Source organism: Somniosus microcephalus, unplaced genomic scaffold, assembly GCF_052327205.1.
Source record: "Somniosus microcephalus isolate GS21.2 unplaced genomic scaffold, FLI_Smic_1.0 unresolved_chr2, whole genome shotgun sequence".
NCBI classification, from domain to species: domain Eukaryota; kingdom Metazoa; phylum Chordata; class Chondrichthyes; order Squaliformes; family Somniosidae; genus Somniosus; species Somniosus microcephalus.
The window spans coordinates 16,646,296-16,662,129 of NW_028225180.1; the positions used below are offsets into that span (position 1 = coordinate 16,646,296).

At 44.9% G+C, this 15,834-nt stretch overlaps 1 protein-coding gene across 1 annotated transcript in view; it reads right to left on the minus strand.

Annotated features, from left to right (window-relative positions):
• Nucleotides 1-889: 889 nt before the first annotated feature.
• Nucleotides 890-15,834, minus strand: part of LOC147092196 (cobalamin binding intrinsic factor-like) — an 82,218-nt gene continuing 67,273 nt past the window's right edge. The window contains exon 9 of the mRNA XM_085975870.1: nucleotides 890-3,383. Within this exon, the coding sequence (XP_085831996.1) occupies nucleotides 3,322-3,383 (62 nt within the window). The 3' untranslated portion in view covers nucleotides 890-3,321. The remainder of the gene's footprint in view (nucleotides 3,384-15,834) is intronic.

Below are 15,834 nucleotides of genomic sequence, written 5' to 3' on the forward strand. Positions count from 1 at the left end.
ATTCAAGGCTAAGATCGATAGATTTTTGAATATTAAGGGAATCAAGGGATATGTCGATAGGGCCGGTGAATGGAGTTGAGGTAGAAGATCAGCCATGATCTTATGGACTGGCGGAGCAGGCTCGAGGGGCCGAATGGCCGACTCCTGCTCCTAAATGGTATGCTGGTCTTCGTAGCGAGAGGATTCGAGTACAGGAGCAAGGATGTCTTGCTGCAGTTGTACAGGGCCTTGGTGAGACCACACCTTGAGCATTGTGTGCAGTTTTGGTCGCCTTATCTGAAGATGGATGTTCTTGCCATGGAAGGAGTTCAGCGAAGATTCACCAGACTAATACCTGGGATGGCAGAAATGACATACGAGGAGAGATTGGGCCGATTAGGCTTATATTCACTAGAGTTTAGAAGACTGAGAGGGGATCTCATTGAAACTTATAAAATTCTAACAGGACTAGACAGACTAGATGCAGGAAGGATGTTCCCGATGGCAGGGAGTCCAGAACCAGGGGTCACAGTCTAAGGATAAGGGGTAAGCCATTTAGGACAGAGATGAGGAGGAATTTCTTCACCCAGAGAGTGGTGAACCTGTGGAATTCTCTACCACAGAAGGCAGTAGAGGCCAATTCATTAAATATATTCAAGAAGGAGTTAGATATATTTCTTACGGCTAAAGGGATCAAGGGGTATGGGGAGAAAGCAGGGACAGGGCACTGAATTTGGATGATCAGCCATGATCTCATTGAATGGCGGAGCAGGCCCGAGGGGCCGAATGGCCTACTCCTGCTACTATTTCTTGTGTTTCTTATTTAGATGCAGTGAACTCTGATTTGAGACTGGACTGAAAGCAATGGTCAGTTTAGGCAATAAACCGCGATAAAAGACAATCCAATGCATATATTGCAGAGACCTTTAATTAGTTGGTTACAAGTAATACAGAAGAACACGATCTGTGGGTACAGAGACCGTTTCCGAGTCGGAGATTGGCAGGGGATGCTACAGATTTACAATTACAATGTTCACCTGCTACGAAAACAAGGTAGGGGGATGCATGCAAACGTCCGCAATTGATGGGACAGATGGAGACGAGCTGGTCCGTCACACCTGCCCCACACCCCGTGATGGCCGCATTACGAAGGCTCGACTTTCCGGTTAGCACTGTCAAAGAGGTAGGCTGTAAGGTGGGTCTTACAGGAGGAGAGAGAGAGGTGGCGAGGTTTAGGGAGGGAATTCCAGAGCTTCCAGGCCCAGGCAGCTGAAGACACGGCCGCCAGCGGTGGAGCGATGGAAATCGGGGGAAGCGCAAGAGGCCAGAATTGGAGGAGCGCGGAGATCTCAGAGGGTTATTAGAGCTGGAGGAAGTTACAGAGATAGGGAGGGTTGTAGGGGCTAGAGGAGGTTACAGAGGTAGGGAGGGTTGTAGGGCTGGAGGAGGTTACAGAGATAGGGAGGGTTGTGGGGTTGGAGGAGGTTACAGAAATGGGGAGGGATGTAGGGGCTGGAGGAGGTTACAGAGATAGGGAGGGTTGTAGGGGCTGGAGGAGGTTACAGAGATAGGGAGGGTTGCAGGGGCTGGAGGAGGTTACAGGGATAGGGAGGGTTGTAGGGGCTGGAGGAGGTTACAGAGATAGGGGGCGTTGTAGGGCTGGAGGAGGTTACAGAGATAGGGAGGGTTGTAGGTTCAGGTTACAGAGATTGAGAGGGTTGTAGGGCTGGAGGAGGTTACAGAGATAGGGAGGGTTGTAGGGGCTGGAGGAGGTTAGAGAGATAGGGAGGGTTGTAGAGGCTGGAGGAGGTTACAGAGATAGGGAGGGTTGTAGGGCTGGAGGAGGTTACAGAGATAGGGAGATTCGTAGGGGCTGGAGGAGGTTACAGAGATAGGGGGGGTTGTAGAGGCTGGAGTAGGTTACAGAGATAGGGAGGGTTGTAGGTTCAGGTTACAGAGATAGGGAGGGTTGTAGGGCTGGAGGAGGTTACAGAGCTAGGGAGGGTTCTAGGACTGGAGGAGGTTACAGAGATAGGGAGAGTGGTAGGGGCTGGAGGTTACAGAGATAGGGAGGGTTGTAGGGCTGGAGGAGCTTACAGAGATAGGGAGGGTTGTAGGGTCTGGAGGAGGTTAGAGAGATAGGGAGGGTTGTAGGGGCTGGAGAGGGTTACGGAGATAGGGAGGGTAGTAGAGGCTGGAGGAGATTACAGAGATAGCGAGGATTGCAGGGACTGGAGGAGGTGACAGAGAGAGGGAGAGTTGTAGGGCTGGAGGAGGTTACAGTGATAGGGAGGGTTGTAGGGCTGGAGGAGGTTACAGAGATAGGGAGGGTTGTAGGGGCTGGAGGAGGTTACAGAGATAGGGAGGGATGTAGAGGCTGGAGGAGGTTACAGAGATAGGGAGGGTTGTAGGGGCTGGAGGAGGTTACAGAGATAGCGAGGGTTGTAGGGGCTGGAGGAGGTTACAGAGATAGGGAGGGTTGCAGGGGCTGGAGTAGGTTACAGAGATAGGGAGGTTTGTAGGGGCTGGAGGAGGTTACAGAGATAGGGAGGGTTGTAGGGCTGGAGGAGGTTACAGAGATAGGGAGGGTTCTAGGACTGGAGGAGGTTACAGAGATAGGGAGGGTTGTTGGGGCTGGAGGGGGTTTCGGAGATAGGGAGGGTTCTAGAGGCTGGAGGAGCTTACAGAGATAGGGGGGGTTGTAGGGCTGGAGGAGGTTACAGAGATAGGGAGGTTCGTAGGGGCTGGAGGCGGTTACAGAGATAGGGAGGTTTCTAGGACTGGAGGAGGTTACAGAGATAGGGAGGGTGGTAGGGGCTGGAGCAGGTTACAGAGATAGGGAGGATTGTAGGGCTGGAGGAGGTTACAGAGATAGGGAGGATTGTAGGGGCTGGAGGAGGTTACAGAGATAGGGAGGGTCGAGGCCCATGGAGGTTCTTTGAACACAAGAATGGAGAATTTTAAAATCGAGGCGCTGCTGGACCGGGTGCCAGGGTAGGTCAGCGAGCACAGGGGGCGAGGAGGAGAGTTTCAGCAGCAGATGGGCTGAGGCAGGGGCAGAGATGGGCGACGGTATGGTGGCAGAGATGGGCGACGGTATGGAGGCGGAGTTTTAGGAAGAGCTGAGGTTTGCAGAGAGGATGAGAAGGTAACGTGCTTGGCGACCCAGCAGGGACTTCCACGAACTATCTTCAGCTCGAAGAGCGGGAGACGGAGTGGAATGGTCAAACGGCGGGGAGGCGGAAGAAGGCGGGGTTAGTAAGCTTCCCACTGGCCTCCTCCACGCCTGCCCTCTCCCTCGCTTTCCCATCGCTGCTCCATCCCCGACCGAGGGGCTCCAGATCAGTAAGTGCTCAATACTGCGACGATACGCTCTCCCTCGACGGGCTGGTAATCTCCGATCCCTGCGGGAGAAAGCCAGTGAAAGTAAGAAGGAATCCTCCAACCGCTGAACGACGTAACCGACGGGAAGGAAAGAGGGAAGGAGGAAATGAAAAAGAAGAGATACAGAAAGGAGGAGAGCGAAACACAAAGCAGAGAAAGAAAGAAAGAGACATGGATGAGAGAGGGCGAGAGGAAGAACGAGAGAAAGAAAGGGAGAAAAGAAACATGGACAGAGAGAGAGAGAAAAAGATAGAAATAAAAAGCGAAAGAGAGAATGCAAGAATGAAGGGAAGAATCAATCCAGGGTACAGTAGTGTTGGGGTAATGCTACTGGACTAATAATCCAGGGTACAGTAGTGTAGGGGTTATGTTACTGGACTAATAATCCAGGGTACAGTAGTGTAGGGGTTATGTTATTGGACTAATAATCCAGGATACAGTAGTGTAGGGGTTATGTTATTGGACTAATAATCCAGGGTACAGTAGTGTAGGGGTTATGTTATTGGACTAATAATCCAGGGTACAGTAGTGTAGGGGTTATGTTACTGGACTAATAATCCAGGGTACAGTAGTGTAGGGGTTATGTTATTGGACTAATAATCCAGGGTACAGTAGTGTAGGGGTTATGTTACTGGACTAATAATCCAGGGTACAGTAGTGTAGGGGTTATGTTATTGGACTAATAATCCAGGATACAGTAGTGTAGGGGTTATGTTATTGGACTAATAATCCAGGGTACAGTAGTGTAGGGGTTATGTTATTGGACTAATAATCCAGGATACAGTAGTGTAGGGGTTATGTTACTGAACTAATAATCCAGGGTACAGTAGCGTAGGGGTTATGTTACTGGACTAATAATCCAGGGTACAGTAGTGTAGGGGTTATGTTATTGGACTATTAATCCAGGATACAGTAGTGTAGGGGTTATGTTATTGGACTAATAATCCAGGGTACAGTAGTGTAGGGGTTATGTTACTGGACTAATAATCCAGGGTACAGTAGTGTAGGGGTTATGTTACTGGACTAATAATCCAGGGGTACAGTAGTGTAGGGGTTATGTTACTGGACTAATAATCCAGGGTACAGTAGTGTAGGGGTTATGTTATTGGACTAATAATCCAGGGTACAGTAGTGTAGGGGTTTTGTGACTGGACTAATAATCCAGGGTACAGTAGTGTAGGGGTTATGTCACTGGACTAATAATCCAGGGTACAGTAGTGTAGGGGTTATGTTACTGGACTAACAATCCAGGTACAGTAGTGTAGGGGTTATGTTACTGGACGAATAATCCAGGGTACAGTAGTGTAGGGGTCATGTTACTGGACTAATAATCCAGGGTACAGCAGTGTAGGGGTTATGTTACTGGACTAATAATCCAGGGTACAGTAGTGTAGGGTTATGTTACTGGACAAATAATCCAGGGTACAGCAGTGTAGGGGTCATGTTACTGTACTAATAATCCAGGGTACAGTAGTGTGGGGGTTATGTTACTGGACTAATAATCCAGGGTACAGTAGTGTAGGGGTCATGTTACTGGACTAATAATCCAGGGTACAGTAGTGTAGGGGTCATGTTACTGGGCTAATAATCCAGGGTACAGTAGTGTAGGGGTTATGTTACTGGGCTAATAATCCAGGGTACAGTAGTGTGGGGGTTATGTTACTGGACTAATAATCCAGGGTACAGTAGTGTAGGGGTTATGTTACTGGACTAATAATCCAGGGTACAGTAGTGTGGGGGTTATGTTACTGGACTAATAATCCAGGGTACAGTAGTGTAGGGGTCATGTTACTGGACTAATAATCCAGGGTACAGTAGTGTAGGGGTCATGTTACTGGGCTAATAATCCAGGGTACAGTAGTGTAGGGGTTATGTTACTGGGCTAATAATCCAGGGCACAGTGGTGTAGGGGTTATGTTACTGGACTAATAATCCAGGGCACAGTGGTGTAGGGGTTATGTTACTGGACTAATAACCCAGGGTACAGTGGTATAGGGGTTATGTTACTGGACTAATAATCCAGGGTACAGTAGTGTAGGGGTTATGTTACTGGACTAATAATCCACGGGACAGTAGTGTAGGGGTTATGTTACTGGACTAATAATCCAGGGTACAGTAGTGTAGGGGTTATGTTACTGGACTAATAATCCAGGGTACAGTAGTGTAGGTGTTATGTTACTGGACTAATAATCCAGGGTACAGTAGTGTAGGGGTCATGTTACTGGACTAATGATCCAGGGTACAGTAGTGTAGGGGTCATGTTACTGGACTAATAATCCAGGGTACAGTAGTGTAGGGGTTATGTTACTGGACTAATAATCCAGGGTACAGTAGTGTAGGGGTCATGTTACTGGACTAATAATCCAGGGTACAGTAGTGTAGGGGTTATGTTACTGGACTAATAATCCAGGGTACAGTAGTGTAGGGGTTATGTTACTGGACTAATAATCCAGGGTACAGTAGTGTAGGGGTTATGTTACTGGACTAATAATCCAGGGTACAGAAGTGTAGGGGTTATGTTACTGGACTAATAATCCAGGGTACAGTAGTGTAGGGGTCATGTTACTGGACTAATAATCCAGGGTACAGTAGTGTAGGGGTTATGTTACTGGACTAATAATCCAGGGTACAGTAGTGTAGGGGTTATGTTACTGGACTAATAATCCAGGGTACAGTAGTGTAGGGGTTATGTTACTGGACTAATAATCCAGGGGTACAGTAGTGTAGGGGTCATGTTACTGGACTAATAATCCAGGGTACAGTAGTGTAGGGGTTATGTTACTGGACTAATAATCCAGGGTACAGTAGTTTAGGGATTATGTTACTGGACTAATAATCCAGGGTACAATAGAGTGGGGGTTATGTTACTGGACTAATAATCCAGGGTACAGTAGTGTAGGGGTTATGTTACTGGACTAATAATCCAGGGTACAGTAGTGTAGGGATTATGTTACTGGACTAATAATCCAGGGTACAGTAGTGTAGGGGTTATGTTACTGGACTAATAATCCAGGGTACTGTAGTGCAGGGGTCATGTTACTGGACTAATAATCCAGTGTACAGTAGTGTAGGGGTTATGTTACTGGACTAATAATCCAGGGTACAGCAGTGTAGGGGTTATGTTACTGGACTAATAATCCAGGGTACAGTAGTGTAAGGGTCATGTTACTCGACTAATAATCCAGGGTACAGTAGTGTAGGGGTTATGTTACTGGACTAATAATCCAGGGTACAGTAGTGTAGGGGTCATGTTACTGGACTAATAATCCAGAGTACAGTAGTGTAGGGGTTATGTTACTGGACTAATAATCCAGGGTACAGCAGTGTAGGGTTATGTTACTGGACTAATAATCCAGGGTACAGTAGTGTAGGGTTATGTTACTGGACTAATAATCCAGGGTACAGTGGTGTAGGGGTTATGTTACTGGACTAATAATCCAGGGTACAGTGGTGTAGGGGTCATGTTACTGGACTAATAATCCAGGGTACAGTTGTGTAGGGGTCATGTTACTGGACTAATAATCCAGGGTACAGTAGTGTAGGGGTTATGTTACTGGACTAATAATCCAGGGTACAGTAGTGTGGGGGTTATGTTACTGGACTAATAATCCAGGGTACAGTAGTGTAGGGGTCATGTTACTGGACTAATAATCCAGGGTACAGTCGTGTAGGGGTCATGTTACTGGGCTAATAATCCAGGGTACAGTAGTGTAGGGGTTATGTTACTGGGCTAATAATCCAGGGCACAGTGGTGTAGGGGTTATGTTACTGGACTAATAATCCAGGGCACAGTGGTGTAGGGGTTATGTTACTGGACTAATAACCCAGGGTACAGTGGTATAGGGGTTATGTTACTGGACTAATAATCCAGGGTACAGTAGTGTAGGGGTTATGTTACTGGACTAATAATCCACGGGACAGTAGTGTAGGGGTTATGTTACTGGACTAATAATCCAGGGTACAGTAGTGTAGGGGTTATGTTACTGGACTAATAATCCAGGGTACAGTAGTGTAGGTGTTATGTTACTGGACTAATAATCCAGGGTACAGTAGTGTAGGGGTCATGTTACTGGACTAATGATCCAGGGTACAGTAGTGTAGGGGTCATGTTACTGGACTAATAATCCAGGGTACAGTAGTGTAGGGGTTATGTTACTGGACTAATAATCCAGGGTACAGTAGTGTAGGGGTCATGTTACTGGTCTAATAATCCAGGGTACAGTAGTGTAGGGGTTATGTTACTGGACTAACAATCCAGGGTACAGTAGTGTAGGGGTTATGTTACTGGACTAATAATCCAGGGTCCAGTAGTGTAGGGGTTATGTTACTGGACTAATAATCCAGGGTACAGAAGTGTAGGGGTTATGTTACTGGACTAATAATCCAGGGTACAGTAGTGTAGGGGTTATGTTACTGGGCTAATAATCCAGGGTACAGTAGTGTAGGGGTTATGTTACTGGACTAATAATCCAGGGTACAGTAGTGTAGGGGTTATGTTACTGGACTAATAATCCAGGGCACAGTGGTGTAGGTGTTATGTTACTGGACTAAAAACCCAGGGTACTGTCATGTAGGGGTCATGTTACTGGACTAATAATCCAGTGTACAGTAGTGTAGGGGTTATGTTACTGGACTAATAATCCAGGGTACAGTAGTGTAGGGGTTATGTTACTGGGCTAATAATCCAGGGTACAGTACTGTAGGGGTTATGTTACTGGACTAATAATCCAGGGTACAGTAGAGTAGGGGTTATGTTACTGGACTAATAATCCAGGGCACAGTGGTGTAGGTGTTATGTTACTGGACTAAAAACCCAGGGTACTGTCATGTAGGGGTCATGTTACTGGACTAATAATCCAGTGTACAGTAGTGTAGGGGTTATGTTACTGGACTAATAATCCCGGGTACAGTAGTGTAGGGGTTATGTTACTGGACTAATAATCCAGGGTACAGTAGTGTAGGGGTTATGTTATTGGACTAATAATCCAGGGTACAGTAGTGTAGGGGTTATGTTACTGGACTAATAATCCAGGGCACAGTAGTGTTGGGGTTATGTTACTGGACTAATAATCCAGGGCACAGTAGTGTAGGGGTTATGTTACTGGACTAATAATCCAGGGTACAGGAATTTAGGGATTATGTTACTGGACTAATAATCCAGGGTACAATAGAGTGGGGGTTATGTTACTGGACTAATAATCCAGGGTACAGTAGTGTAGGGGTTATGTTACTGGACTAATAATCCAGGGTACAGTAGTGTAGGGATTATGTTACTGGACTAATAATCCAGGGTACAGTAGTGCAGGGGTTATGGTACTGGACTAATAATCCAGGGTACTGTAGTGCAGGGGTCATATTACTGGACTAATAATCCAGTGTACAGTAGTGTAGGGGTTATGTTACTGGACTAATAATCCAGGGTACAGCAGTGTAGGGGTTATGTTACTGGACTAATAATCCAGGGTACAGTAGTGTAAGGGTCATGTTACTCGACTAATAATCCAGGGTACAGTAGTGTAGGGGTTTTGTTACTGGACTAATAATCCAGGGTACAGTAGTGTAGGGGTCATGTTACTGGACTAATAATCCAGAGTACAGTAGTGTAGGGGTTATGTTACTGGACAAATAATCCAGGGTACAGTAGTGTCGGGGTTATGTTACTGGACTAATAATCCAGGGTACAGTAGTGTAGGGGTTATGTTACTGGACTAATAATCCAGGGTACAGTAGTGTAGGGGTTATGTTACTGGACTAATAATCCAGGGTACAGTAGTGTAGGGGTTATGTTACTGGACTAATAATCCAGGGTACAGTCGTGTAGGGGTTATGTTAATGGACTAATAATCCAGGGTACAGTAGTGTAGGGATTATGTTACTGGACTAATAATCCAGGGTACAGCAGTGTAGGGGTTATGTTACTGGACTAATAATCCAGGGTACAGTAGTGCAGGCGTTATGTTACTCGACTAATAATCCAGGGTACTGTAGTGGAGGGTCCTGTTACTGGACTAATAATCCAGTGTACAGTAGTGTAGGGGTTATGTTACTGGACTAATAATCCAGGGTACAGTAGTGCAGGCGTTATGTTACTCGACTAATAATCCAGGGTACTGTAGTGGAGGGTCCTGTTACTGGACTAATAATCCAGTGTACAGTAGTGTAGGGGTTATGTTACTGGACTAATAATCCAGGGTACAGTAGTGTAGGAGTTATGTTACTGGACTAATAATCCAGGGTACAGTAGTGTAGGGGTTATGTTACTGGACTAATAATCCAGGGTACAGTAGTGTAGGGGTCATGTTACTGGACTAATAATCCAGTGTACAGTAGTGTAGGGGTTATGTTACTGGACTAATAATCCAGGGTACAGTAGTGTAGGGGTTATGTTATTGGACTAATAATCCAGGGTACAGTAGTGTAGGGGTGATGTTACTGGACTAATAATCCAGGGCACAGTAGTGTAGGGGTTATGTTACTGGGCTAATAATCCAGGTTACAGTAGTGTAGGGGTTATTTTACTGGACTAATAATCCGGGGTACAGTAGTGTAGGGGTCATGTTACAGGACTAATAATCCAGGGTACAGTAGTGTAGGGGTTATGTTACTGGGCTAATAATCCAGGGTACAGTAGTGTAGGGGTTATGTTACTGGACTAATAATCCAGGGTACAGTAGTGTAGGGGTTATGTTACTGGACTAATAATCCAGGGCACAGTGGTGTAGGTGTTATGTTACTGGACTAAAAACCCAGGGTACTGTCATGTAGGGGTCATGTTACTGGACTAATAATCCAGTGTACAGTAGTGTAGGGGTTATGTTACTGGACTAATAATCCAGGGTACAGTAGTGTAGGGGTTATGTTACTGGGCTAATAATCCAGGGTACAGTAGTGTAGGGGTTATGTTACTGGACTAATAATCCAGGGTACAGTAGTGTAGGGGTTATGTTACTGGACTAATAATCCAGGGCACAGTGGTGTAGGTGTTATGTTACTGGAGTAAAAACCCAGGGTACTGTCATGTAGGGGTCATGTTACTGGACTAATAATCCAGTGTACAGTAGTGTAGGGGTTATGTTACTGGACTAATAATCCCGGGTACAGTAGTGTAGGGGTTATGTTACTGGACTAATAATCCAGGGTACAGTAGTGTAGGGGTTATGTTATTGGACTAATAATCCAGGGTACAGTAGTGTAGGGGTTATGTTACTGGACTAATAATCCAGGGCACAGTAGTGTTGGGGTTATGTTACTGGACTAATAATCCAGGGCACAGTAGTGTAGGGGTTATGTTACTTGACTAATAATCCAGGGTACAGTAGTGTAGGGGTTATGTTACTGGACTAATAATCCAGTGTACAGTAGTGTAGGGGTCATGCTACTGGACTAATAATCCAGGGTACAGTAGTGTAGGGGTTATGTTACTGGGCTAATAATCCAGGGTACAGTAGTGTAGGGGTTATGTTACTGGACTAATAATCCAGGGTACAGTAGTGTAGGGGTTATGTTACTGGACTAATAATCCAGGGCACAGTGGTGTAGGGGTTATGTTACTGGACTAATAATCCAGGGTACAGTGGTGTAGGGGTTATGTTACTGGACTAATAATCCAGGGTACAGTGGTGTAGGGGTTATGTTACTGGACTAATAATGCAGGGCACAGTGGTGTCGGGGTTATGTTACTGGACTAATAATCCAGGGTACAGTGGTGCAGGGGTTATGTTACTGGACTAATAATCCAGGGTACGGCAGTGTAGGTGTTATGTTACTGGGCTAATAATCCAGGGTACAGTAGTGTAGGGGTCATGTTACTGGACCAATGATCCAGGGTACAGTAGTGTAGGGGTCATGTTACTGGACTAATAATCCAGGGTACAGTAGTGTAGGGGTCATGTTACTGGACTAATAATCCAGGGTACAGTAGTGCAGGGGTTATGTTACTGGACTAATAATCCAGGGTACAGTAGTGCAGGGGTTATGTTACTGGACTAATAATCCAGGGTACAGTAGTGTAGGGGTTATGTTACTGGACTAATAATCCAGGGTACAGTAGTGTAGGGGTTATGTTACTGGACTAATAATCCAGGGTACAGTAGTGTAGGGGTTATGTTACTGGACTAATAATCCAGGGTACAGTGGTGTAGGGGTTATGTTACTGGACTAATAATCCAGGGTACAGTAGTGTAGGGGTTATGTTACTGGACTAATAATCCAGGGTACAGTAGTGTAGGGGTTATGTTACTGGACTAATAATCCAGGGTACAGAAGTGTAGGGGTGATGTTACTGGACTAATAATCCAGGGTACAGTAGTGTAGGGGTTATGTTACTGGACTAATAATCCAGGGTACAGTAGTGTCGGGGTTATGTTACTGGACTAATAATCCAGGGGTACAGTAGTGTAGGGGTCATGTTACTGGACTAATAATCCAGGGTACAGTAGTGTAGGGGTCATGTTACTGGACTAATAATCCAGGGTACAGTAGTGTAGGGGTTATGTTACTGGACTAATAATCCAGGGTACAGTAGTGTAGGGGTTATGTTACTGGACTAATAATCCAGGGTACAGTAGTGTAGGGATTATGTTACTGGACTAATAATCCAGGGTACAGTAGTGTAGGGGTTATGTTACTGGACTAATAATCCAGGGTGCAGTAGTGTAGGGGTTATGTTACTGGACTAATAATCCAGGGTACAGTAGTGTAGGGGTTATGTTACTGGACTAATAATCCAGGGTACAGTAGTGTAGGGGTTATGTTACTGGACTAATAATCCAGGGTACAGTAGTGTAGGGGTTATGTTACTGGACTAATAATCCAGGGTACAGTAGTGTAGAGGTTATGTTACTGGACCAATAATCCAGGGTACAGTAATGTAGGGGTTATGTTACTGGACTAATAATCCAGGGTACAGTAGTGTAGGGATTATGTTACTGGACTAATAATCCAGGGTACAGTAGTGTAGGTGTTATGTTACTGGACTAATAATCCAGGGTACTGTAGTGCAGGGGTCATGTTACTGGACTAATAATCCAGTGTACAGTAGTGTAGGGGTTATGTTACTGGACTAATAATCCAGGGTACAGTAGTGTAGGGGTTATGTTACTGGACTAATAATCCAGGGTACAGTAGTGTAGGGTTTATGTTACTGGACTAATAATCCAGGGTACAGTAGTGTAGGTGTTACGTTACTGGACTAATAATCCAGGGTACAGTAGTGTAGGAGTTATGTTACTGGACTAATAATCCAGGGTACAGTAGTGTAGGGGTTATGTTACTGGACTAATAATCCAGGGTACAGTAGTGTAGGGATTATGTTACTGGACTAATAATCCAGAGTACAGTAGTGTAGGGGTTATGTTACTGGACAAATAATCCAGGGTACAGTAGTGTCGGGGTTATGTTACTGGACTAATAATCCAGGGTACAGTAGTGTAGGGGTTATGTTACTGGACTAATAATCCAGGGTACAGTAGTGTAGGGGTTATGTTACTGGACTAATAATCCAGGGTACATTAGTGTAGGGGTTATGTTACTGGACTAATAATCCAGGGTACAGTCGTGTAGGGGTTATGTTAATGGACTAATAATCCAGGGTACAGTAGTGTAGGGATTATGTTACTGGACTAATAATCCAGGGTACAGTAGTGCAGGCGTTATGTTACTCGACTAATAACCCAGGGTACAGCAGTGTAGGGGTTATGTTACTGGACTAATAATCCAGGGTACAGTAGTGTAGGGGTTATGTTACTGGACTAATAATCCAGGGTACAGTAGTGCAGGCGTTATGTTACTCGACTAATAATCCAGGGTACTGTAGTGGAGGGTCCTGTTACTGGACTAATAATCCAGTGTACAGTAGTGTAGGTGTTATGTTACTGGACTAATAATCCAGGGTACAGTAGTGTAGGAGTTATGTTACTGGACTAATAATCCAGGGTACAGTAGTGTAGGGGTTATGTTACTGGACTAATAATCCAGGGTACAGTAGTGTAGGGGTCATGTTACTGGACTAATAATCCAGTGTACAGTAGTGTAGGGGTTATGTTACTGGACTAATAATCCAGGGTACAGTAGTGTAGGGGTTATGTTATTGGACTAATAATCCAGGGTACAGTAGTGTAGGGGTGATGTTACTGGACTAATAATCCAGGGCACAGTAGTGTAGGGGTTATGTTACTGGGCTAATAATCCAGGTTACAGTAGTGTAGGGGTTATGTTACTGGACCAATAATCCAGGGTACAGTAATGTAGGGGTTATGTTACTGGACTAATAATCCAGGGTACAGTAGTGTAGGGATTATGTTACTGGACTAATAATCCAGGGTACAGTAGTGTAGGTGTTATGTTACTGGACTAATAATCCAGGGTACTGTAGTGCAGGGGTCATGTTACTGGACTAATAATCCAGTGTACAGTAGTGTAGGGGTTATGTTACTGGACTAATAATCCAGGGTACAGTAGTGTAGGGGTTATGTTACTGGACTAATAATCCAGGGTACAGTAGTGTAGGGTTTATGTTACTGGACTAATAATCCAGGGTACAGTAGTGTAGGTGTTACGTTACTGGACTAATAATCCAGGGTACAGTAGTGTAGGAGTTATGTTACTGGACTAATAATCCAGGGTACAGTAGTGTAGGGGTTATGTTACTGGACTAATAATCCAGGGTACAGTAGTGTAGGGATTATGTTACTGGACTAATAATCCAGAGTACAGTAGTGTAGGGGTTATGTTACTGGACTAATAATCCAGGGTACAGTAGTGTAGGGGTTATGTTACTGGACTAATAATCCAGGGTACAGTAGTGTAGGGGTTATGTTACTGGACTAATAATCCAGGGTACAGTAGTGTAGGGGTTATGTTACTGGACTAATAATCCAGGGTACAGTAGTGTAGGGGTTATGTTACTGGACTAATAATCCAGGGTACAGTCGTGTAGGGGTTATGTTAATGGACTAATAATCCAGGGTACAGTAGTGTAGGGATTATGTTACTGGACTAATAATCCAGGGTACAGTAGTGCAGGCGTTATGTTACTCGACTAATAACCCAGGGTACAGCAGTGTAGGGGTTATGTTACTGGACTAATAATCCAGGGTACAGTAGTGTAGGGGTTATGTTACTGGACTAATAATCCAGGGTACAGTAGTGCAGGCGTTATGTTACTCGACTAATAACCCAGGGTACAGCAGTGTAGGGGTTATGTTACTGGACTAATAATCCAGGGTACAGTAGTGTAGGGGTTATGTTACTGGACTAATAATCCAGGGTACAGTAGTGCAGGCGTTATGTTACTCGACTAATAATCCAGGGTACTGTAGTGGAGGGTCCTGTTACTGGACTAATAATCCAGTGTACAGTAGTGTAGGTGTTATGTTACTGGACTAATAATCCAGGGTACAGTAGTGTAGGAGTTATGTTACTGGACTAATAATCCAGGGTACAGTAGTGTAGGGGTTATGTTACTGGACTAATAATCCAGGGTACAGTAGTGTAGGGGTCATGTTACTGGACTAATAATCCAGTGTACAGTAGTGTAGGGGTTATGTTACTGGACTAATAATCCAGGGTACAGTAGTGTAGGGGTTATGTTATTGGACTAATAATCCAGGGTACAGTAGTGTAGGGGTGATGTTACTGGACTAATAATCCAGGGCACAGTAGTGTAGGGGTTATGTTACTGGGCTAATAATCCAGGTTACAGTAGTGTAGGGGTTATGTTACTGGACTAATAATCCGGGGTACAGTAGTGTAGGGGTCATGTTACAGGACTAATAATCCAGGGTACAGTAGTGTAGGGGTTATGTTACTGGGCTAATAATCCAGGGTACAGTAGTGTAGGGATTATGTTACTGGACTAATAATCCAGGGTACAGTAGTGTAGGGGTTATGTTACTGGACTAATAATCCAGGGCACAGTGGTGTAGGTGTTATGTTACTGGACTAAAAACCCAGGGTACTGTCATGTAGGGGTCATGTTACTGGACTAATAATCCAGTGTACAGTAGTGTAGGGGTTATGTTACTGGACTAATAATCCAGGGTACAGTAGTGTAGGGGTTATGTTACTGGGCTAATAATCCAGGGTACAGTAGTGTAGGGGTTATGTTACTGGACCAGTAATCCAGGGTACAGTAGTGTAGGGGTTATGTTACTGGACTAACAATCCAGGGTACAGTAGTGTAGGGGTCATGTTACTGGACTAATAATCCAGGGTACAGTAGTGTAGGGGTTATGTTACTGGACTAGTAATCCAGGGTACAGTAGTGTAGGGGTCATGTTACTGGACTAATAATCCAGGGTACAGTAGTGTAGGGGTTATGTTACTGGACTAACAATCCAGTGTACAGTAGTGTAGGGGTTATGTTACTGGACTAATAATCCAGGGTACAGTAGTGTAGGGGTTATGTTACTGGACTAATAATCCAGGGTACAGAAGTGTAGGGGTTATGTTACTGGACTAATAATCCAGGGT